At 59.2% G+C, this 24,220-nt stretch overlaps 2 protein-coding genes across 21 annotated transcripts in view; one reads left to right on the top strand and one right to left on the bottom strand.

Annotated features, from left to right (window-relative positions):
* SLC6A6 (solute carrier family 6 member 6) overlaps positions 1-16,337 on the top strand; it is a 70,033-nt gene extending 53,696 nt beyond the window's left edge. For all 11 annotated transcript variants that reach the window (XR_016214426.1, XM_051851766.3, XM_089305624.1 and 8 more), the window contains 6 exons: positions 2,777-2,889; positions 7,080-7,217; positions 8,064-8,166; positions 8,665-8,765; positions 10,546-10,716; positions 12,850-16,337. Coding sequence is in view for 10 of the 11 variants with exons in the window: in XM_051851766.3 (XP_051707726.1) it covers positions 2,777-2,889; positions 7,080-7,217; positions 8,064-8,166; positions 8,665-8,765; positions 10,546-10,716; positions 12,850-12,990 (767 nt within the window). In the remaining variant the exon portion in view is untranslated. The remainder of the gene's footprint in view (positions 1-2,776; positions 2,890-7,079; positions 7,218-8,063; positions 8,167-8,664; positions 8,766-10,545; positions 10,717-12,849) is intronic.
* A 1,710-nt stretch (positions 16,338-18,047) lies between these two features.
* The window catches only part of GRIP2 (glutamate receptor interacting protein 2), an 86,503-nt gene continuing 80,330 nt past the window's right edge, over positions 18,048-24,220 (bottom strand). For 8 of the 10 annotated variants that reach the window (XM_070050004.2, XM_051851761.3, XM_089305627.1 and 5 more), the window contains 3 exons: positions 22,082-22,225; positions 21,265-21,411; positions 18,048-20,222 (listed from right to left, as the gene is read on the bottom strand). In XM_070050004.2, coding sequence (XP_069906105.2) covers positions 20,064-20,222; positions 21,265-21,411; positions 22,082-22,225 — 450 coding nt within the window. In that variant the 3' untranslated portion in view covers positions 18,048-20,063. The remainder of the gene's footprint in view (positions 20,223-21,264; positions 21,412-22,081; positions 22,226-24,220) is intronic. The other 2 variants (XR_011379279.2, XR_016214428.1) reach the window with 2 other exon arrangements.

Genomic DNA, 24,220 nt, shown 5'->3' on the forward strand with positions numbered 1-24,220 from the left:
GGGGGGGGGGGGGGCAGGGGGTGTGACAGGGCTGAGGAGGCAGGTGAGGATGCACCTTTGGGCCGGCGACAGATCCCATGAGGGGTAGGTTGTGAGGACACCCTTGAGAGTGGGCTCCGGGGCCACAGCTGGGGTCCCAAGTTCCCCAGAACCCCAAGTCCGTATAGGCTGGGACCTCCGGAACCTGGGACCCTGCAGCCCCAGCAGGAGGTGGTCTGGGAGCCGTGACCATGGGAGTTAAGGGTCTTGCAGCACCGGGATCCTAGCGTCTTGCCTGGTCTCTCAGGGGTCTGGACTCTAGGACTTGTGGCGGCTGCTTCCAGTCCTGGCCTGCAGCAGCTTGAGATGGAGAGCCCTGGGCTCCCAGGACCGCCTGCCCCAGTCCCCCTTGGCAGCCTCTCTGCTGAGCACAGAGAGCAACTGGAGGAAGGTCTCGTCTGGCACGCTGCCCCCCTCCCCGTTTCTCACCACCTCTGGGGGCCACCTGGAGGCAGGCAGGGGCCTGGGGAGAGGGGAGGGGCAGGTGACTGCAGGGATCCTGGCAGGGCCCTGCCCCCACCCATTGTCTTTGGCTGCTTCTCCCCCCCCGCCCCGCCCCAGCTCCTGGGGGGAGAACCCCAGCCTGGGAGGGGCAGACAGCACCTGGCCTCAGGTGTCCAAATGTCTACTCCTCAGATGAGGAGGCTAAGGCCTGAGGATGGGGCCTTGCCTGGGCTGGCTAGGGTCAGAGTAGGGGCCTCCATACACCTGCCCTCTGTCTCTGCCTGCCACAGGCCGGACAGGTCCTTCTGCCGTGAGGCTGGCCCTTCTTGCCTACCTACCACACGCTGGCCATGCATGGCCACTCCCAGCCCTGTGGTGAGCTCGGGGCCACGGTGCTGGGCACCGTCTCAGGACCCCCACACCTCTCCACAAATGTCCATTTACCTTCCCTGAGAGCCCCCAGAGCCCAGCAGACACCAGGTACTCAGACAGGGCTTCCAGAAACATCCATAGCCGCCTGGGAGTTTGCAGGGAAGCTGTGAAGGGGCCTGGCACAGTTGACACCTGTCCAGCAGAGGGCGCGCGAGGCTGCACCCATGGACTGGGACTGCCAGGGGCACAGGTGACCCAGGTGGTGGGGAGGTAGCCAGCACCTGGAGTAGTCTCCTTCCGGGACAGCTAGATGCTCCCGCTACGTGTGGTCAGCCTAGGTTGTTTCCTCCACTTCAGAGACCTTGTCACTCAGTCCCCACCGTGGGCTCTGAACAGCTGGCACTCAGGGGCTGTTAGTTCTCGAATAAGCTTTTAAGGAGCACGGTTTTGAATGAGGTGATTACCCAGCTGCATGGCAGGCAGGGGCAGGGGTCGCGTCTCCTGGCTCCCTCTGGAGCTTGCCATGCACACATTTAAGGAGGCTGAGACGGGAAGGGCAAATGGAGCGAATCAAGCCCCCTGCGAGGACCCGGCAAGTGGGGGGCGGGGGGCTGGGGGCCCCATTTTACATCTGTCTCATGGTTGGCCAGACTGGATTCATCACTTAGGAGGGGGGGTGCACCAGTTAGGGCTTGAGCTGACACTCTTGGGGGACAGGCGGGGAGCCCTGCCCCGTGGAAAATGGATTCCTATTCAGTCTCTGGTTCCTGAATTTTGGGGTTCACAGGGTGCTGGGGTGAGAAGGGACAGACACTGTCCCTCACGCTCGCCAGTCTCGGGCAGTTCCGGGCTTGGTTAATGCCCATAGTGCACCTGTCCGGAAGCTTCCTGGACTTAATGCAACCTCCCCCCACCCCACCTCCCTCCCAGTCCCCGGTGAGGACGCGGCCTGCTGGGTTTTCTCAGGCCCCGGGGCCTCTGGGCCACAGAAGGAGCTGCTCCTCCCTGCCACGTTTCGATTGTTGACACCGCAAAAGTGTGCTTTCGAGTTCCGAGTTCTTGCGGAGTTAGTTTATTGGGTTTTTGTGGGGTTTTCCTCTGCCCTCTTACTGGCTTGGTTCTGACGTTCTCGGTTAGACATCTACCTGCCAGGTCTCCTCTCTCTGCTCCCAGCTCTGGGGCCTTGCTGGGCTTTTTCCTTGTTGGTTTTCCTTTTTTTTAAGTTCTTGGTGTCTCAGCCCTAGCCCCCAGGCCGAGCCCACGGGTCCCAGTGCTCGGCTGGAGGCTTGCCCCAGCATCCCCTTTCAGGCCTGTCGGACACAGATGAGGCCCTGTGCCCCCGGAATGTTCTGTTGGAGCTCCTTTTCTGATGCCCAAAGATAAATGGCGCCCCCACTCGGCTCCTAGGGGGTTCATGCAAGGTTACCACCTGCCCCTCGCCTTTCAGGTGGGGGAACTGAGGCCCTGGGAAGGCCTGGGCTGATGGGGAGAGAATGAGGACTGGCGTGCCGGCCTGCTGTGCTGTCCCTGTGCCTGCCTCCTAATGGGACGGCCCCCAGTGCCCAGGCAGGCCTGTGGACTTGCGCCGGTGGCCCTATAACCAGCCTGCCCCCCACCCCCCGCTTCCTCCCAGCACCCGACCCTGACATGACGGCTTCAGGGCAGCCCGGGCCCCAGGTCCCGCCCCAGATCAGCGCTGTCTGTCCTCATTGTGGTTTGCGTAGGGGACAGATGGAAAAGCAGGGCCCACCCAGAGGCGAGCCAGGCCTAGTGTGGGCCCCGGGCCAGGACTGAGACCTGGCTCCTCCCTGCGTCGGCCCAAGGGTCTGTGTGCCCCCTCCCCCCCAGCCCACCGCTCCTGGCTGAGTCGCTGATGTCCCTTCTCCTCCGTTGCGCCCCTCCCGTTTTCTCTCCCTTCTAGGTCCTGGCTTGGCCTTCATCGCCTACCCAAAAGCTGTGACCATGATGCCGCTGCCTACCTTTTGGTCCATTCTCTTTTTTATTATGCTTCTCTTGCTTGGACTGGATAGCCAGGTACGTGTAGGGGTGGAGCTGGCCCGGTGTGGGGATCGGGGTCGGGGTGAGGCCTGGCCCCCGGAGAACCTGCCCCTTCTATAAGCTGGGGGGAGGAGGTGGAGGAGGTGCAGCCCCCTCCTGACTGCAGGTTGCGTGCTTGGGGTCTGAAAGTAGGTGGCGCACAGACCCCTGTGCCGTCTAGGGCTGGGGCTCAGCTAGGCCAGTGCAGGGCAGCGCCTGGCTACCCTCCCCAAGTGCCCCTGCCTTCAAAGACTGCGTCCAGGGCGGCCCCCTGGCCTCTGAAGTGGGGAGCAGGGAGATTGGACGCTCAGGCGGAGGAGGGTCAAGATCAGAGTGGAGGACTTGGCAGTGCGGGGCCCCGGATTAACAGAGAAGACAGAAGGAAAACATTTGGGAGAAGGAAAACAAAACACTTGTGCGGCTGTTGATGGACTTGAGCCGTGTAAACAGGCAGGAGGGCGCCATTAATCATCACCAGCTAATGAGCTTGGCCTTGGTGGGAGCGGGGGCAGGCAAGTGGCTTTGGTGACTCCTTCCAGAATCTTAAAGAAAAAAAGGAAAAGCAGAGGTTAGTAAGTGATGAGGCCTGACCTTCCCGGGCTGCCCGGGCTTGGGAAACTACTTCCTGAGCCAGCAGAGGGGCCGTGCCTTAGGTATCCTCCCCTGGCCAAGGGCTGCCTGGCCACCAGTGCACTCGCTGGGGCTGGGACTGTGCCCAGTGCGGCTAAGGGACCCGCCCAATGCAGATCAAGCTAGAGGCCAGCCCAGGAGTTGAAACTAAATCCTGGACCCCTAGCCCTGTGCTGTGAGGAGCTGGCTGGTCAGGCACCCCAGAGCCTAACACGTGGGCTGGCCCTGGCCTTGGCATCTGTTTGCGTTGTTGAGCTTGGGGCAACGGGGAGGGAGAAGGCTCTGCAGATGCCAGAGAGAGGCACCGCAGCAGTGCCTGGCACTGTGCCGCCAGGGCTCATGCTGGGCTAAAAGAGCCACAGAGCTTCCAAGTGACCGTGTAAGCCATCTCTCAGTGGCCATGAGCTCGGTGAGCTTGTTCCAGAGCCACCATCGCTGTCCTGTGTGTTCAGAACCTTTCCCCATCTTCCCAAACCCAAACGCTGTGCCCCTGAAACATTATCCCTCAGCCCTGCACCCCGCTTTCTACGCCTTAGCTCTTAACCTGCAGCAGCCTGCAGCCTCTCTGTGGACATGCAGAGCTCCACGGCCAGCCTCGGGCAGGGTCATCTCCCAGGGACTGTGACCTCACTCACAGGGGCCCCTGGCTTAGGAGCATTGCGGGGTGAGCCGGGGTGGAGAAGGCACCCGGGAGGAGGCAGATGGCTGTTAATATCAGGACTGTCCAAGGGGACAGTGAGCAAAGAGCCCTAGAAGACAGCCTCTGACCCAGCCCCAATCACCATGCTCCCGGGAGTGCCCAGCCGCCAGCTGGCTCTGACAATATCACTTCTTTCTCAGCATCCCTGCTCGGTAAATGAGGCTCAGAGAAGTCGGCCCCACGGGCTGGTGAGACCAGGAGAGGCTGGGGAGGGGTGGCGCCCCCCAGAAGTGCAGGGAACTTGGACATGAGCAGGTCTGTGCCAGCGCTGGCTGGGCTTCACAGCGACATGGGGGCTTCCTGCCTTTCACTTCCCTGTCTGGGAAAAGCAAAGAAGCTTTGTTTTTCACTCCTTTTGAAGCTTGGCGTTGGGCCGCAGCTTTGCCCTAACTCTGTCGCTGTTTGGGTTCCAAACCTCTTCAGCTGATGCCAAATGGACCAGAAGTGAACAAGCCTGCCCTGCTCCTGGGGCCTTTCCCAAGCCTCTTGGGCACTTTCTGGTTCCTGGCCACAGCATCCTCCCCGCCCCCTCCAGCACAGGGAATGGGTGTTCTCAAGGGTGGGCCTCTTGTCCTGTGCTCCTGTCAGGGAGCAGGTGGGTGGTGCTGTCTGCGGGAATGCTGGGGGAACAGCCCCCTCCCAGGTCAGACAGCAGCCGATTGAGGGGGTCAAGGGCTGCGCCTCTCAACTGCTACAGGAGCCCCATCGCTCTTGGAGGCGATGCTGGATGCCAGGACGGTTTGGGTTCAGCCATCCAAAAATTTATTTCTTCTTAAGATTTATTTATTTGACAGGTTAAGTTACAGAGACAGGGAGAGACAGAAAGGTCTTCCACCCACTGGCTCACTCCCCAGATGGCTGCAGTGGCCAGAGCTAAGCCGATCCGAAGCCAGGAACTTCCTCTGGGTCTCCCACGTGGGTGCAGGGATCCAAGGACTTGGGCCATCTTCCACTGCTGTCCCAGGCCACAGCAGAGAGTTGGATTAGAAGAGGAGCAGCCAGAACACAAACCAGCACCCATGTGAGATGCTGGCACCACAGGCGGAGGCTTAGCCTGCTATGCCACAGTGCCAGCCTCCCAAAATGTTTTTAAATCGATGTATTTGGGAGGCAGAGGGACAGAGAAAGCTCCCATTCACTAGTTCTCTTCCCAGAATCCTGCAGTGGCCAGTGCTGGGCTGAGGCTGGAGCCAGGAAGTCAATCCAGGTCCCCATGTGGGTGGCAGGAATCCGATGACCTGGGCCATCACTGCTGCCTCCAGGGTTTGCATCAGCAGGAATGTGAATCAGGAGCCCCGGCGCTCTGATGTGGGATCTGGTGGGGGTGTCTTACCTGCTCGGCCAAGTCATCTATGATGAAACCATGTCCCGTGTGCTTGCTGCCCGTCAGCACGCACCTGCTCTGAAAGGCGTGGGGAAGCAGCGTGGTTGTCCCCAGGGGGCGCCACAGAAGTCGGGAAACCTCAGAGAGGGGGAGGGCATTGCTGGATCCCCGATGAGCCCTGTCCATGGGGTGGGGTTTCAAACCATCATTTCCTTTCTTTAAAAAGATTGCATTCACTGGTTCCTCACCCAAATAGCCACAATTGGGCCGGCGCCGTGGCTCACTAGGCTAATCCTCCACCTGCGGCGCCGGCACCCTGGGTTCTAGTCCTAGTTGGGGTGCCAGATTCTGTCCCGGTTGCTCCTCTTCCAGGCCAGCTCTCTGCTGTGGCCCGGGAGGGCAGTGGAGGATGGCCCAAGTGCTTGGGCCCTGCACCCGCATGGGAGACCAGGAGGAAGCACCTGGGTCCTGGCTTTGGATCAGCACAGCGCGCCGGCCATAGTGGCCATTTGGGGGGTGAACCAATGGAAGGAAGACCGATCTCTCCCTCTCTCCCTCTCTCCCTCTTTCTAACTCTGCCTGTCAAAAACAAAACAAAAAAACAGCCACAGTGGCCAGGGCTAGTCCAGGCCGAAGCCAGGTGCCTAGAACTTCCCCCAAGTCTCCCATGTGGGTGGCAGGGACCATCATCTGCTGCTTTCCCAGGCGCACTGGCAGGGAGCTGGATCGGCAACGTGACAGCCAGGACTTGAACTGGCCCTTCAGTATGGGATGCCGGCATCCCAGGTGGCTATGCTGTGGTGCTGGCCCCTGGGCCGTCAGTTTTAGAAGGAGGCCACCGATACCTTCAGACTGACTGAGGGGTACAGAGGTGGGAACATTGAGAAGGGCTGAGAGTCACCTCCTGTGCCTCTGGGATCCAGGGCTGGGCTCAGGGAGTCTGGGGCAGCACCAGGCTCCCACTCATGGGACCTGCGATTCCCCGAGGTTACAGCCTGCCATGTGCACTTGACTTGATCCCTGCCCTGCAAACAGAGATCCCCCAATGCCCACTGGGCAGGAGTGAGTGGTGGCTGAGTCCACCTGGGCTCTGCCCTTGAGGCCCCGATAGGAGCGTGGTGCTCCTCTTCCCCCAGGCTTCAGAGAGGGTGGAGACCAAAGAAGGGAGGGAGTTCACCATGCCAACGCAAGTGCCACCCTGCGTGCTAGGGCCGAGGGTCAGCCTGGGCTTCAGAGAAAGTCGAGCTGAGCCTTGGATGATGAGGGAAAGGTATTCTAGAGGTGGGAACAGTACGTGCAAAGCTGCGGGAGGGTGTTGTGCTTGGCGAGCCGTACATGGGGCGCACAGCTCAGGCTCTCGGGGCCGGCAGGCAGGCTCACCACTGGAGCCTGGAGGGCCAGGCCTGCTCAGTGAGACCTGAGGTCGGCCCCAATGCAGCTGTTGGCCCCTCGCTGCCCTGCGCATTCCTCCCGAGCAGTGGGAGGCGCAGGTGTCTGCCGCTCAGCGCCATCTTGTCCTCTCCCTCTCCGCAGTTTGTTGAAGTCGAAGGACAGATCACATCCTTGGTTGATCTTTACCCATCCTTCCTAAGGAAGGGTTATCGTCGGGAAATCTTCATCGCCATCGTGTGTAGCATCAGCTACCTGCTGGGGCTGACGATGGTGACGGAGGTAGGTGGCTGTCTCGCCCCACGTGGCACCAGGCACCGTCCCTGGTGAGGGCCTAGGCTACCCTGCTTAGGGGCAGCAGCTGGGTGAGAGGACCAGGGTGGGGTCATCTCCCAGCCCCACCCAAGTCAGGGGTCCCTCTGACCCAGCCACTGAGGCCTACAGAGGGGACAGCAGGAGGGAAGGCCTGGGACCCAGCTGTTGACCAGCCCCCAAGATGTCCTGCCACTGGCCATCCACTGCCCTCTGACCCTCCCTGGCCTGAGGAAGTGAACGCAGGGGGACCTTTGAAACCTTGTTCACTGCGGCCCTTCCCTGACCTGGCTGGGAGGCAGAGACACCTGAGGGGGTGGGCATATTCTCCAGGGGGTGGGCAGGGCTGTAAGCAGGGTCCATTTAAACTGCCAAGAGCAGAAGGGAGCCAGGGCGGGCGCAGCTCGCAGGAGGCCAGCCAGCGAATGCAGAGCCCATGCAGGCAGACCGACCCTGCCCTGTGCACATCCCCCCCGCCCCCGCCACAGAGCGCCCCCTCCCTCATGGAAACATCTTTTAGCAAAGCTTCCTGTGCAATTTCAGGTTGCTAGAGTCTCCCGTGCCAGCCACATGTGGCTTCTTGCACATCGGCAGGCCATCTCAATGTTGCCACAGTGTGTGTGTGTGTCTTACATCTGTCAAAGCCGAGGTTAAGCCTTTTATAAAAAAGAACCAGACATGTCTGGTCATCATCATGGCCTCTGCCCATTTTCTCCTGTGTGACGGACGTGCAGGGGCAGGTGTCTCGTGCGTCGAGCTGTGCACAGGCACGGAGTCAGCGCCACATGACGACGTCTTGTCCTCTCTCCTCCGCAGGGTGGCATGTATGTGTTTCAACTCTTTGACTACTATGCAGCTAGCGGTGTATGCCTCCTGTGGGTTGCATTCTTTGAATGTTTTGTTATTGCCTGGATCTACGGTGAGTACACATCGTCCCGTGTTTCTCAAGCTTCTCCTCGGGGCTTCTCTACCCCGACGCTTCCGCAGCCCAGAGTTCTCACGAGGAATCATTCCACGCGGAAGGGAGAGGCGCCTCCTGGAGCTTCTCTCCGGGCTGCCCCCTTGGCGCCGACACAAGCAAGGTCATGGCAGAGATGCCATGGAGCCTCCCTGGTGCCTGTGCGTTTGACAAGCACAGAGCCTGGCCATGCATGAGGTCTGTCTCGGTTGCCTGCCTGCTCTGGGGTTCACAAATGGCCATTTCGACCTCCTGGAGGCCTGGGGTTGGCCACGCTAGGATTCAGAATCCACCCAAGGTTGCCAAACAGAGGATGTCCGGCTGCATTTGATTTCCGGTCATTTCTGACGAGCAGGTGCCAGGGACGCCCTCGTGGGCCTTGAGCCCCTGCCGGGCCGTTCCCAGGGCCAATGCTGCTCTTGATCCTGTGTCACCATGGTGCCTCTCTGTCCCCCGCAGGCGGTGATAACTTTTATGACGGTATTGAGGACATGATCGGCTACCGGCCCGGGCCCTGGATGAAGTACAGCTGGGCTGTGATCACTCCTGTTCTCTGTGTTGTGAGTCTGTCCTGCTGGCTCTGGGGCCTGCCATTTCTACCTGGCAAAACCACCTTCGGGTCCGAGCCCGGTGCCGGCTCATAGCAGACCCGGCTCGCACGCTGCCCGGGACAGGTGGGGAGGGCCGCTCCGGTGGTTCCCCAGGGTTGAATTGGGAAGGAGTCGGGGCTTGTAGGGAGGAGAAGGCAGGGAAGGCATTGCTGCAGGGGAAGCAGGCCCTACAAGGCCAGGGAACCCCTCGATAGGAGGCTGTCTCCGGGCTGAGCTGGGAAGTTGTGAGAGCACAGCTTTTCCCGCCGCCCAGCAGAGCTCGTGTCGGGGTCAGCGGCTGAGATGAGGGGCTCCGGGGTGCTGAGTGGCTTAGAGGGGACATCCCGGCAAAGGTGCTCTCGGCTCTCCCAAGGGCGGGACACTTTGTGCTGGGGCCTAGGGTGGCAGCGCCCTTCCCACAGGGTCTCCCCCAGCCCCACCCCATCCCTGGGAGTCAGGGCCCCACCCCCAGTTTCCCAGCTCCCGGGCCAGACGCAGTGCACACTGCACTGCCCTTAACTGGGTGTGTGGCCACACGTAAACAAGCCACTTCCCTCTCTGGGCCTCTGCTCCCCGGCCCGTAGCACCGGGCAGTGCTAGACCGGCCCTGCCGTTTAATAAATGGTGCCTTTGCCTCCCAGGGGCAGAGTTTTCCCTGCAGAATTAAGTCCCAGAGCGCCTCGTCCCCGCGGCAGCTGGCACCTGCCCGGGTGCAGGGGCACCGCCTGGGGTCCCAGCCCACAGTCTCCATCTCACTTCTTGTTTGTCCCCGGGCAGCTCCTCTCACCACTGTGATGCTCCGTCTCCTTCTCTGGCTCCCCGAGGAGTTGGGTGGATGAGTGAGGCTGCATCCGGGTGCAGGGATGAAGTCCCCCTTGTGGAAGAGGAGTGTGACGTGGACAGGTCCGGTCCCGGCGGGTGGGGCAGGGGAGCTCCAGAGAGCCCCGGGCGGTTTCTCCAGGGAGTCATCTGTCCCAGCCCCACACGGCAGGACAGATGCCCTGGGGGAAGCCTCCACCCAGTGTTCTCCCTTCTCTCATCAGTGAGATTTTTAAGTGGCTCGTCCACCAAGCCTCTGTTATTTGATAAACATGTGGATTGAGCCAGCACCTCCCAGGCTGCACTGGAGGTGCTGTCACCCTAAGTTCTAGGGGCCAGGGACCCTCAGGCAGCCCCCAGCTTTTGGAGGTCCAGGCTGACCCATCCCCACTGCCCTGGGAGCCCCCAGGCCAGGTGCACACCCTGTCCCAAGGCTGTGCCTAGGGCTTGCCCTGCTGCCCCAGGCTGGGTAGATAGCAGTGTCCCATGAGAATTTACTGTGCTCCTGCTGTGTGCCCGGAGCTGCACCAGGTGTTACAGAAAAGGGGGAGCGAGAGACTGGGGGATGGGGGGCAGTGTGTGCTGTCGGGAAGGCAAGGCCTGTGTGGGGCCAGGCAGGTGACGCATCAACGAGGGAGCTCAATTAGGAAGATGGGGGAAGAAGGCCCGGCAAAGTGGACAGTCTGTGTGCAGTCCTTGAAAGCAGATGGCTGAGGACTGGCAGGGGAGCGGAAGGGGCGCAGCGCCTGGCTGACGTTGCTGGGGACACCCAGGGGCTTGGCATGTGTCCTGCAGGCCCTGGGGAGCCCCCGGCAGGTCTGGAGCCGAGGGGCGACTTGGTCACTTTGTGCAGGGAATGGGGGCTATTTGTGGGGAGGCGTCCTGTCGTACTGGGACTAGAACCGCTCTGACTGCCTCCCTCTCCCCACAGGGATGTTTCGTCTTCTCGCTCGTCAAGTACGTACCCCTGACCTACAACAAAGTCTACGTGTACCCAGACTGGGCCATCGGGCTGGGCTGGTGCCTAGCCCTGTCCTCCATGGTGTGCATCCCCTTGGTCATCGTCATCCGCCTCTGCCAGACAGAGGGACCCTTCCTCGTGGTGAGCACCACACCCCAGGCCGTGGGCAGGGAAAGCAAAGCCGTCCTGGCAGCCAGTCACTGTGTGGCCTGGGGCAGGACTCACGCATTTTCTGCTTTGCAGTGAGTGGTTGGGGTGCTGGGCAGGAGAGCACATCGAGGGGCACTGGTGACATGCAGAGCAGGCCGGCGGGCCGAGGAGGCATGTGCCAAGGGGAGAAGGGCACGGTGGGTGGAGGCTTCAGCCTGGGAGCAGGGGGGCTGCGGGGGAGGAAGCCTGGGCACCCCTCCAGCTGCCGTCCCCACTTCCAGAGCCTCCGTGTGTCGTCCTCCCTGGATCTGTAACTCAGCCCTCAAGGCCACCTCTGCCCGCCGCCCCCAGCCCTACCCCCACTGCCCACAGAAATTCCTCCAGCAACGCAGGAGAGTCCAGGCCCTGGCCACAGCCAGCTCTTTCCAAGAAATTCTTTTCTCAGAATCTCCCTGACCCCTTGGGCTTGGGCCAGCTCCAAGACTGCACTGTTTTTTATTCTGGTTCATTTTTATTGTTATTTGCTTTTTAAACTCTGGAGCCAGGATGTCCTGGGGCCCTGGCTCCCCCATGGGCTGGGCCTGTTTCCTCCTGGGCAGGGGAATGGCAGGGGGAGAGGGGACGGAGACAGAGGAAGTGGCCAGGGAGGGAACGAGAAGCCGGTCTGTCTGAGCCGGGAAGGCCCCGCGGGATCCCTGGAGGACTGGACCCATTGTGTGTGGGGGGAGGACACAGAGCCAGCCCTCCTGTGCAGCCAACGTCTTGAGTGGCTGTCAGTTGTGCAGACACTGCAAGGCTAGGCCAGGGGATAGATGGGTGACAACCCCAGTAGAGCCCTCCAGGGACCCATGCCTACCCAGCCCTCCATTTCCAGAATGTCCTTACCACTCAATCTGGGGCGTGGGTCTCTGGAGGGCTGGGGCGATTGGTCAGTGCTCGCAGCAGTGATAGGCCATTGGTTGGGTCACCAGCTTAGTGTCCTGTTGATGTCTAATATTTAAATATTCCAGCTTGTCCAGAGGTCAGTAGGGTTGTCAGGGGGAAGGAGGGAGGGGTGTGGGTGGAGAGGGACACTCCCCCATACCTGCCAGCCTGGCTGGATCGATGTCCCCGTCCTCTCTCCATCTCTGTCCCCACGTGCCCCCCCCATGGACAGCTGCTCTGAGCCGTGTTCCAGTGAACTCAGCTGCTCTCTACCACCTGACTTGGGGGGCTGAGCCTCCCACGTAGGTGGAGCCCCATGTGCTGGGGTCTGCCTCTCACCTTGCCGTCTGTGTGCACAGGTGCACGGAGGGACAGTGATGCGAGGGGAGCCACTGGGCTGTGGCTGGGAGAACTCCGCCCAGGGCTACCACATCTGCCTTACAGCAGGCAGCTGACAGGCGGAGCTCTGGACCTGGTGACTAGGGGGCGTGGCCAGGGAGGACCACAGCTTTCAGGGAAGCTAGAATGCTGGATGTCTAGATAAGACGCTGCAGCTTTTCAAAGTCACAACATACCTAACTTACACGCAAACGGCTGGGGCGATAGCTGTTTTGTTTTGTAGCTGGGCCCTGTTGACATCTCTGGGTGGACACTTGGCAGCAGGAGGGCTGTGGAGCAGGAGCCCTGAGTTCAAGTCCCGGTTCTGCCCTCGAGTTTCTGAGTAGCCTCAGGCACCCTTTACCTCATGGACTGGGCAGGCAGACAGCCAGCAGGGAGGACAGAATTTGCTTCCCTGGACAGGAGCTGAGGATCCTGGCATGGCCCCAGCGCCTAGGCCATACTGTGCAGGGGGAGGGGGAGCGTGCAGTGTATCCTTGGGGAAGGCGGGAGCCACAGGCTGCCTTCACCCACCTGCACGCCTGCAAAGTGCCATAACCGGGCTGTTTGGGAAGTCCCAGCACTGGGGGCGGGATTCACGGGAGGTTATTTCAACACCACAGGAGGTGGTGGATGGAGGGCGGCAGACCCAGAGCATCTCGTGAGCTGTGCAGGCAGGGGCTGCTCCTTAGGTAGGGCCTCGTAGTGGTCCATCTCCCCTTATTTCCAAAGGTCCGGAAGTGGTGGTCATTTGCCCAAGGTCAAGGGGTGGGCAGCGGGATGCACCTGCTGACGCTCCGTGTGTCCATCTTCCCTCTGCAGAGACTCAAGTACCTGCTGGCCCCCAGGGAACCCAACCGCTGGGCCGTGGAGCGGGAGGGCGCCACGCCCTACAAGTCACGCCTGTCGATGAATGGCACACTCATGAAGCCCACCCACATCATCGTGGAGACCATGATGTGAGCACACGGGTCTCCGCCGGGGCCGCTTTCCTGCTGTTTACTAACATTAGATTCTCATAGGACCAGGTTTACAGAGCTTTATATTTGCACTAGGATTTTTTTTTAATTGTCACAGAAAATGTTACTCTGTGCGTATGTATGTGTATCTTGTGTGTGTGTGCGTGTGTGTCATGTGTTGATTAGGGGATACTTTGTACAAAAAGAAACCCCACGGGCCGAGGTCCGGGGCCAGGCAGAGCTTTCCTATGGAATTAGATGTATTTTATGAGAATTTGGTACATTTTTCTTGGTATTGTTTTTTACTTGGAACTTTAGCTACACTTTGACCACTTGAAGTGATCTTGCCAGCAATAGATCTCGTTTTTAAAAGCAGTCCTTCGGTGCTCTTGTAGCTGGCGTAACGTTCTGCCCACAAACACAGGGGGCGTCTTCCTGGGCCGGCAGGCCCGTCACACAGGTGTAGCACCTCCCAAAGCCTGGTTCAGGGGAAGGAAGCGGCAGGGGCCAGGGCTGCGAGCAGCCTGTCCCTGTTCTTGTAGCCAAGAGAGATGCCAAAATGACAGCCCCCTCCCGTAGGCGAGCCGAGGCCCCATGCACCAGTCTGATTCCAGGGTGGTGGAAGCCTTCGCCCCCGAACACTCGTGAACTCTGAGATGGAGTGGATCGTTGGCAGGATCCCTGGGGGGCCAGCGAGACATCGTGGGGGCTTGGGTGTGGGCGTCTTTCCCAGGGTGCAGCCCAGGTCCATCGCAGGTCCTGGTCACTTCCCCACCTGGGAAGGAGCTGCTCAGGGCTCAGGGGCCAGTGGACCAAAGGTATGCCCGGCTCCTAGAGGAAGAGCCGCCCTGGGGCTCCCAGCTTCCGGTGGGGGAAGCAGTCCTCAGTTCCCCACCCTGTTCAGGCACGGAGGCAGCCTGTGACAGTGATCCCCTCCCCCAGTGCCTCCTGGGCTCAAAGCCCCTGCAGGAGCTGGGCTCAAACATTGCCTGGGGACTGAGAGCAGATGGCTAGGCGTGTCCAGGGTACTTGCCCGGCCGCCTTGCTAGAGCTGAGTCCTTCTCGGCACCAGGATTGAGGGGTGCCACACCTTTAGAATTCTGTGTGCCGCCCACCGTCTGGATCTCAGCTGTGCCATTTCTGCAGTCACTGGAACCTGGAAAACATCACGCACAAAGCACAGACTGCCTGGAGCCACAAGCTCGGGGGGGGGGGGGTGTTGCTGAGGTGTGTGGAGCAGGAGCTCACAGAATCCTTGAAGCCCCCTCCCCAGCTGTGGGAGGGGGAGGAAGCCTCCGGTGTCTCCCTCCCATGGGGCAACCCTGGCCTCTGGCGGGAGCCAATGTACACATTCTGTTTCCAAAGCTGAACGCTCTGCCAAACCCCCTGCCCTGTTCCAAACCATTGGCGACTGTACCATTTTCCTGTTGGCCATGTCTGTATGGGTGCCGTTGTGTCTGGATTGATTTGACTGTCGGTTCTTCCTTTTACCGAGTAGCAATGTGACCTGTTTGTCTTATGGAACTTTGGTAAACTAACCACTCCCGCTGATGGAAGACAGGTGCCACGGGGGCACGTGAGGCTTGGCACGCAGTGGCTACCAGGGCATTTGTGCTAGTTCCGGTCTCCAGCTCCCCCCGGGGGGGTGCCTCCCACCCTCCCTGACAGGCTCCCGTGTTTCGGGTCGGTGGGCAGACTGCAACTCTCTGGAAATGGCCTGAGGAGGGCCTCTTTTCTTGCAAGATTCCCAGACCAAATTCTAGACCAAAGATACACACAGACCAAGTCCCCAGCCCCGAGTGGGCCAAGGGTCAGCCGCTTGCCCAAGCCCGTTCCTCTGGCCCCAGGCACCTGTCTTCTCACCTGCCCTGCTGCCCCGCCCTTGGTCCCTGCGGCTCTGTGTGTACAATGTGTGATGACTTTGACGTGTCTCCTTATAAATGAAACTTTGCGTTTGAGCTGTAACTCTGGTCCCCCTGCCTCTGAGAGTGGGCGGAGTCCTCACCTGCTCTCTGACTGGGACGGGTCGGGAATTCTGATGTGTACTCATAGCCTGGTCGGCCGGACCTGGAAAGGCGGCCAGAGAGGGGTTTTTTAAGGTGAAGGCAAGGGTGAGGGCCCCGGGGCATGCTTCACTGAGTCAGGCCCATGCCAGCCCCCGCAGTGGAGAGTCACCCAGTGCAACACACTCACTGTGGGCCTTGGGGTCTGAGTCCCACAGCAGGGGGAGATGGGGGCCTCGGGCTGCAGGGAGGAGAGCTGGGCACCTGTTCACCCCAGCCACCCTAGAGGGCCCCTCTCCACCCCAAGGCCTTCACAGGCTAGGAAGGAAGAAGCCTGTTGGCACGAAAGAAAACTGAGGCCCACTCTAAACATGGCTGGAAATTTCCCATGTAGCTTTGTGCTAACAGGAAGCAGCCTTCTGTCTCTGGCCCCTGAAGCTGCGGTGCAGCAGAGAGCAGAGTGCGCCCCTGGTGCCACCGCACCACAGTCGGTGGCCCTGCCAGCATCTCCCTCCACTGCCCTTGCCGATGGGCAGATGCTGCGGGCAGCCAGGCCGAAGGCAAAGGCCCTCGGCTCCCCGAAACTCAGCCAGGAAGGGACCTCTGCCCCCTTCTCCCATGAGGTCCCAGCCAGCCTCCGACCCAGGGCCAGGCTGCCCACCTGGATGCTCTAGGTGCCACTGTGTGCAAATGCCCCTCACATACAAAACCTAATGAAAACCCAGGGCTCCCTGCTGCGAGAGGCGGGCAGCCCGCCCCACCCCCGCCCGACCTCACATACCTTGTATCAGCAGGAAGCTGCGCTGAGCGTTCTCTCGTGGGTGTCACCACAGCCGTGTCCGACACGGTCCCTGAGGGAACACGACCTTGTTAGATTTGACTTCACATTAAGACCGTAGCTCCATTTTTTTGTTTTACCCAATGAATCCTCCGATCCTTAGCAACTGTGACTCTATTTAGCACAAGAGAAAGCTGAGAGCGTGGGTCTTACCTCCTTCCAGAAATGTGTCTGGCTCATCCAGACATTTTTTTAAAGCTTCAAAATATTTTTAAGGTATTTTAAACTTTTGTAAAAAAAATTTTAAAAAAACCAACCAACCATGGACTCTCCTGAGGAGGAGCGTGCGAGTTTGAACAAGACCCGTGGTGTGAAATCCAGCCGTGCAGTCCCGAGCTTTGTTGTGTCAACTTGTCAGGATACGGATCCCTGCATTTCGCAGGGCTTGTTTTTCCTCTTTTGCTTTTTAGATAAATATGGATATTGATATTTTAAATTCATCTTTGCTTTTTTAGAGGAGTTTGTAATCACCTTATAACATGAAAATAAACATTTCCTTTTTCAAGTCCAGCACGTGTGGGTTTTGTTTTGGGGAGGGAACCGCTGTGTCCTCCACACGGGATGCCCCTTGGGGTGGGTACCAGAGGCTGAGCATCCCTGACCAAAATGCTTGTGAGCAGAATTGTCTTGGGTTGGGGGCAAATTTTGGAACATTTGCCATGGATCCTAAGATACCTTGGGGATGGAACCGAGTCTAAGCGTGAAGTTCACGTCCATCTCGTCGACACCTTATACACACGGCCTCCCTCTATTTGCAGTGCCGGGGGAGGAGGAGAGGGGATGGAAGTGTCCATTGATGGTACATGCCGCTGTTAAACTCTGGGAGGTCACCGCATTTGGGGTCTCAGGATGCTCCACCTGGATTGTCCCAGGCCAGAGATGCTAATCAGAGTCCAGCTTCACACCCAGGGCGCCTGGGTCTGCTCTGGCTGTGTCTGCCCGTTCTGTGTACACACAGTCAGCTCTGTGCAGCCCAAAGGAGAGCTTGGTCATCTGAGCCTCAGTTTCCCCACCTGGGACAAGCTGTTGTATCCATCCAGCCTGCAGGGATGGCTACAGGTAAGTCATCTCTCGGGTGCTCACCTGCCGTGGCTCCAGCCTGGGGTCCTCCTGCTGGAAGTGTGGAGAGCAGGTGAGGCGAGGTCGAGGCATGGCTATCCTGACAGCCCTGCTGCCCCCCAGCAGGTGCGGTCAGCTCCACAGAGGCCACATCTTACCAGGTGGCAGTGGTACCTGTTGGGCCCTCGGGACTACACGGCAGGTCCCAGACTGAAGTCTTCTCAGTCGAGTTGTACTCTTTCTACTGACACTTCTTGGGCAAAGCCCACCTCCCTTCCGGATGGCCTCTGGCCACCTCCCTCCCTCTTTCTCTACCCCATGGCCTGTGTTCAGATCCTGGCTCTGTCCCTTGCTAAGTAAGTTACTTGACCTGTGTGTGCCGCATCTGCTCATCAGCTGGGTGTCATGGAAACCATGCTGAAGGCTGTTGGTGGGTCTGGGGAGTTTTGCCCAGTGCTCAGAGCAGCACCTGCTGCCTATAGACACCATAAGAATTGTGCTGCCTCACCCATCTTGCCCTTTCACTGCCCTCCCAAGAGCGGGTGCTCACTCCCTTCCTGCACAGCGGGTAAGGGTCTATTCCTCTGCCCTCTACAGCACTGTGCGCCCCAAGACTCCCCCATTCACCCTGCACTGGGCACCCTCTAAAGACCCTTCTGCCTCTGTGGCTTCCCAGGGTACACAGGACCAGGCCCCTGCCCCCCGGCCATGCCCGCACCTCAATCTTGCCTCCAATACCCCAGGCTTCCTGTCTCTTCCTCAGACCTACCCTCGGGGCCTTTGCATTTGCTGGGTCTTCTGCCTGAGTCCTTGTCCTCCAGGTCCCCACAGGGCCGGCTCCTATCCTTTAGGTCTCACCACAAAGGTCACCTCTTGAGCCAAGCCCTTCACGCCATGATGTCCTGGTACCCTGCTGTGCTGCCATCACTGCACGGTACGCTGGGAAATTACGTCCCTGAGTCCCTTCCTTGTTGGTTGCCTTTCATCCAGACATGCAGAGTGCAGCTCATTGTGTCCTGTTGGGACTGTGTGCCCAGAGCTAGATGGCAGGCAGGGAACACTCTTCGAACAAACGAGTTAAAAGCACGTGAGATGTTGCAAGGTCCACACAGGAGCTCTCGCCAAACCTCGCTTTCAAGAAACGCAACAACGAACTTCAGATGCATTTAAATATTTTTATTTATAAAAGAATCCCAGTAACACCCCCCCATGTCACCGCACCCGGTGTTGGGACAAAGATGTACAAGGGGGCCCCAACAGACCGCAGCCGGCCTCTGCCATGCAGCCCCTTGGCGCGCTGTGCTTCCCAAGAGTCCTAAGAAAACCCCGTGTAGAAAAATACAAGGATGTGCTCTAATCTCAGCCAGACAAAAATACCGCTTTGGGGAGGGGCGTGTCGCAGGGGCTGTACCCAAAATGCATAGGCAGGCAGGACGCGCAGCAGGAAGGGGGTGGGAGGGCCAGAGTCGGGAGAGCTATTGCATATGAGAGGCCCCACAGCTCCAGCAGCCGGGCCTGAGTGCATCACCTCGGGGAGGATGGCAGAAGCCTCGGCCGGGGCAGTGCCGCCTCCGCTGGAGTCCAGCCCACCTTTCCTAAGCCGAGAGGCCCTGAGAGAGTGCTCTGTCCAGCGCCGCACACAGTGGAAGCCCCGGGGCCGGGCTGCAGCACCAGCTGCTGGAGGCCCCATCTCGGCTGTGCCGCCCCATCCCGTGGAGCTGAGGGGCTCTTGGCTTTTGCTTGGTGCCCCCATGGCGGGGGGAGCAGTGCCCTCTCCCCACAGGGTGGGTATTTACCCACATCAGTAGAGATACTGGCATCCCAGCCATGGCCTTGCAGGGTTCCTCAGGAGGGCTCCTGGACAGAGTGGTGGGGAGGGGAGGGGAGAGGTGATGGGTGCTGGGGGACACGGGGTGGGCAGGGCACCAAGGGGGCCTCAGCAGGGGGCCCTGGTCCTGACCCAGAGGACTGGATCTGCTCTGAGACTCCACACCCTGGACGTCCAGAGGGTGTCAGACTGCAAACAAGAGGACCAGAGTTGGAAGAGCAGGGACCCAGGGTTGGAGAAGGGTGAAGGCGGAGGGGGCGCTTGTTTTCTGAGACCCTTTCACCATCTGGGCAGGGGCCAAGCCAACCCCCGGGACCAGAGTGTCTGGGGCCACACCCAGACCACCAGGCAGGGCCCAGCTTCTGTGCACCCAGAGGCTTCTGTTGGTGGAGCCGAGCAGGTGCACTCAACGGAAGCTGGTGCTGCCGTACTCGCTGCATGGGTAAGACGCATCTGCGCGGCACTGCTGGGAACACGGTCTCCACCGGGCGTTGCCTCTGCTCGGCCTCCCCACTCGTGTCCTCTGTGGATGGATGTGCACCTGGACAGGGAGCTGCCACACCTGCCATCCTGTTCCCAGGGTCTTCAAGTCACCATCTGAAGGCCGGGTGAAGAGAACATCCTACGTCTTCTGTCCCCAAACGGTCCCCTCTCTCAGAGGAGCTGGGCAGACGGTGTGTGGGGCAGATGGGCCACACGTCCTACCAAAGCCGCAGGTGGGGCCGAGACTCCAGGCCAGACCCCAATCCAGAGTCCCAAGTCCCAGAAGCCTCCAGCTCAGGCACTGGAGTACAAGTTCTCCGACTTCCAAAGTCAAGGGACCAGCACTTCATGAGACCCTAGCTCAGGGCCTCGAGAGCGGGGACCCCAGCAAATCCCAGCACCTGGAGGAGGCAAGAAGCTGGCTCCCAGCCTGAGTGGCATTCCTGGTGGCGGGGTTGCCTGGGTGAGGGAGACTCACGACCTGAGTGCTGTGGACGCCTCGTCGAGATCCAGGGCTGCGCTGGGGCATCCAGCTCTGCTTGCTCACCTCCGGGGGACGGGGAACTCGCTCCTGGCCACTCAGTGGGGGTCCCAAGGCTCCCCCAGGCTTTCCCTCCTTCGCTGCCCTCCCAAGGAGGCCCTGCAGGAACCTGGGGCAGCCCCTGCTGGGCGTCGTGGAGATCCCACTTGGGGAGGAGCCAGACACCACTCTGGCTGTGTGGTACCCGGGTCACCACAGAACCAGGGAACAAAGACCAGGGCCCAGCCCAGCTCGCAGTCTGCCAGGCCAACAGACAGTAAGTGGGCAGCCTCTTCTCCAGGATCTCCCAAGGCAGCCCCTTGAGTGTCCAGACTCCAGGTTGACTTCACAGCATCTGGGGGCTGCCAGGACCTGGAGCCCGTGAGGCCCGGCCGCTCCGCGCCACGGGGTTACGGCTGACGACCAGCTCCAGGACCTCCCCGGCTTGGGCCAGCAGCGGCACCGCCAGGCAGCAGTCGAAGTCCCGCGTGCGAACATGGTTGACCTGCACGGTATACAGCCAAATGGTCAGGGTCAGAGCCAGGGGTCTGCTCAGCCGGCTAGGAGGGGGCGAGTACTGCCCCCCCCCCAACTCCTCTGGTTTGCTTTTATCAAAGATAAAGACCTGGTCTAGGGGAGGGGTACTTCCCTCATCAGGGCTCCTCGGTATCCACAGGGATTGTTTAGGTCCAGGCCTCTCCTCAGATACCAAAGTCGTGTGATGCTCAAGTCCCCTCTACAAACAGTGCAAGGTGCACACACCTCCCCATCACTCCTGATCATCTCAGACACGAAGTTGATGCCCGGAAGCAGCTGTTCATGCTGCAGCATCTGGGGAAGGGCAGCAAGGACTACAGGCTGCACGTGTCAGCACAGATGCAATCGCTATGCTGAGTATTTCCTATGAAGGTGTGTTGGATGCGCAGGTGCGGGACGACCACATACGGCAGGGCCAACTCTGCACTCCACACCCCTGACGCCTGCTTCTCTTTTCTAACATGAAAGCACAGACCGTGACTCACACACTGAGCCCCCTACCTAGAATTTGGGGTCATTGTCTGTGTCTGTGTGATTTATGTCCACTTCACATTTGCGTTCCCAGCTGGAATGCAAATTTTCTTTCAAGATAAATTTAAGCTGAGAAAGTCTTATTAATTTAAAACAGTAAATAACGTACATGTGGCACAAACTACATCAAGGAAGCAAAAACAGCTGAGTCACTGTGGCCAAAGGCCAAGCCAGGGATGTCTCACATTTCCCAGGCTCCCTTGCAGCTATGCAGTCACGTGACTGTTCTGGCCAATAGGCTGTGAACAAATGTGATAGGCGTGGCTTCCCCTGCTGGGAGACTGTGGGAGGGGCAGTTACATGGTGAGTGCCCACAGTGGGAGGTCATGCAGGTGACAAGGTCCAGTGTCTTCAGCCATGGAGCTACAGGTGGCTCAACTCAGCCTAACTCAACCCAGGCACTTGTCACAGAGGGCCCATGGGGCTCCTCCTCCAGCCCAGGGCTGGGAACCAAGGCTGCGCCCCTGCCCCGGCATTACCTGAAGGACCCTGTCGAACGGCCGGAGGCCCCCACGTTGGGCTGGCCCGTCAGGGCGCACGGTGTGGACGTAGACGCCCTTCTCCACAAGGCCGTCTGAGACGCTGAAGCCAAAGTCATCCCGCACGGGGTCCTTGTGCAGCGTCACCTGCAGGTGGGAAGACGGCAGCCCTGGGGCCCTGGCCTCACCCCCAGCCCCCCACAGCAGCAGCCCTGCCTCTGGGACGCCAGCCCAGCCCACCTGCCGGCTGCACTGCCCCAGCACCGCCCCCGCCCAATGTGAGGGGAGGCATCCTGGGCAGGGGTTTTGCCGCCCCTGCCCCTGCCCCTGGCTCCCAGGCCACACGCGGCTCAGGATCTAGCTTTTGTATAGTGACCCATCATTGGGAGGACAGGCAGGCTCCTCGGGCACAAGAAACACACAGACTTCCAATTGCAAACTTCATTTTCTACCAACTTTTGGAAATATCCTTGTATGCACGCATATACTTAGATATGTACACAAATAAACCTTCACATACATGTACAGATTCATTTACATGTACATATGCATACCCATGTGCATGTATACATATGTGAACTTAAGTGGAGTAAAAAAGCAAGTTTACTTAATAGCCCAGTATGCATCGTGTGTGTGTGTGTATTACCTAAACGTGGACAGTTTTGAAAAATTCAACCAAGCATAAAATCCCCAACAGTCCAAGGTGGAGGGCAACATACTTGGGGAAGTTTGGGGCCCATCTGGAGTCCACGGTGGGTCCTCAAGGCATCACCAGGACGCAGGTCCCAGCCTCCCACACCTGCCGCCTCAGACCCACCTTGTGCAGCTCTAAACGTGTCGGCAGCAGCAGCTCCTGTGTCTCCTCGGAGGAAGCGCGGACCTCCCGGCCCCTGCGCCAGGGCCGGTGACCGGGCCTGCCCTCCAGGGCCACGTTCTGCACAGTGCCCATCATGATAGAGGCCTGCAGGAGACACAGCCCCCTCTCAGCTGCCGACCGGTCACTGTCCACGCCCACTGCGCTACAGTGGTAGACAGCACAGACGTGGCCCCTGCCCACGCCAGTGATGACAGAGAAGGGGAGAGCACCCACTCCGCTCTCAGCACTCTGCAGCCAGACATCATTTTGCTCTCTGCAATACCATGACTCAGGCACATACCATGTTTTTCCTGAGGCTTATAAACCTAAGAACCCAGAGTCAGGCTCCAAAGTCAGGGATCACAACACACTGAGCTGCATTGCTAACCACAGGCACACCGAGATCAGATCAGACACTGCAGTACATCTTACAGCACTAAGGGATCAGCAATCTGGCTTGGAGTCAGAGCTCAGAGCGGAGATCTATGAGACAGGAAGAGTCTGGTACGGGGTCTGCAGCAGAGGGAGGGGTCGGGAGGGAGGCCCCGTGGTGGGGGGCACAAGTGCAGGGCATGAGGCTGGGAGGGCCTGCAGTGCCCTACCAACAGTGAGAGATGTCAGCTTTACCACAGGGCAACAGGGAGATGCACACAACCTGAGCAGTGGGCACAGGACATGTGATCAGAGGTACGGCTCCAGAAGTGTCTTCCAGCTGCCAGATGGAAACTGAGGACTGCAGATGGGTGTGCAGGCTGGCAAGGAGAACCAGCAGGGACCAGGGGGTTGTCCAAGCCAGACAACAATAGTCTGGACAAGAATGGTGACGACAGGGGAGGAGTGAGGAGCGGGTTACAGCAGATCTCAGAGGTGGACGGATGGGCATCCTTGGGGAGGGGCGGGGCAGGGGTTACAGAGGGAAATAGACTCACTCCAGAGGTGGGGGTGAGGGTGCCGGGCTCACTGGATGGTATTTTACAGTTTTCTAGGGTCACAGGCATCCCCCACGTCCACCACCCTCCCCTCCACAGTGTCTGAGTGTCCACTGGGCATGTACAGTTCTGTCTGACCCTGGGGAAGGGGAGCTGGTCTTTTTGATCCCCATAGAGAGGGCAGATTGAGACACCTCTTATGGATGAGCCACTGCGGTGGAAGGGAGACGGAGACAAGAAAGAGGGGGAGGCACGGAGGCCAATGTTCACACCTTGTAACTGGTCCTCTCCTGCCTCGAGACTGGGACCATGGGGTTACAGAAGCACTGACCATTAGAATCAGAGAGTCTAGGGATTACATTCTTGGCCTCTAGAATTGCACAATTTTAGGTCTTTGGTTAGGATACAGACTGGGTTGGTCCAGGAAGCTCACCTCTCCTCCCAGACACAACAGATTGTAGTTTACTTTAAAAAAACTGTGAACAATCTCAAAACAAGAAAGCAGCAGCAGGAGTGGAACCACCCGCTGCGTGGGGGGTGGGGGAGTGGCTGCAGAGTGGGTGGGAGCAGCTGCAGAGGTGCAGAGCTGGGATGCAGCCCAGGGAAGAGGAGGCGCCATCTCAGAACATGTCTGCCCACCAGCACAGGGTCCAGGAGGGAGCTGCCAGGACTGGAGCAAGTTGGGGGTCAATCGCTCAGGACAATCTGGAACCTCAGCATGACCTCTGTGTGAATGTGGGCCAGATCTGCCTTCTACAATCAAGTAGAGACACTGAGCTGAGAACCTCCTCTTAAACTGGTCTGGAACTGCTCAAGTTCCAAGGCCCCAGGATTATCATGGGAGGAGTGAACTCGGAGACGTCCCAACAGCAGTGAGCACGCGACTACCAGCAGGTGCAGGGATGCAAACAGCCCACCAGCCCACACACACAGCAAGCAAGCAAATTTTCACTCAGGGCACCAGAAACAAGGAAACCACAACCAACTTCAAAACAAGTCTGTATAACATGTGCAGAAACAGAAGAAAATATAGAGCAAATGATACGGCAGGGGGAATTATGAATACTTGAAAAAAGAGAAGTTTCAGATATAAAAGATATAGAAATTGAAACACAGTATCTAAGGAATAGGTTCAATGTTAGAATAAATACAGCCATAGAAAGAATTAGTA

The sequence above is a fragment of the Oryctolagus cuniculus genome, chromosome 10 (genome assembly GCF_051225735.1).
Source record: "Oryctolagus cuniculus isolate XC-2025 breed Fujian yellow rabbit chromosome 10, ASM5122573v1, whole genome shotgun sequence".
NCBI lineage: Eukaryota > Metazoa > Chordata > Mammalia > Lagomorpha > Leporidae > Oryctolagus > Oryctolagus cuniculus.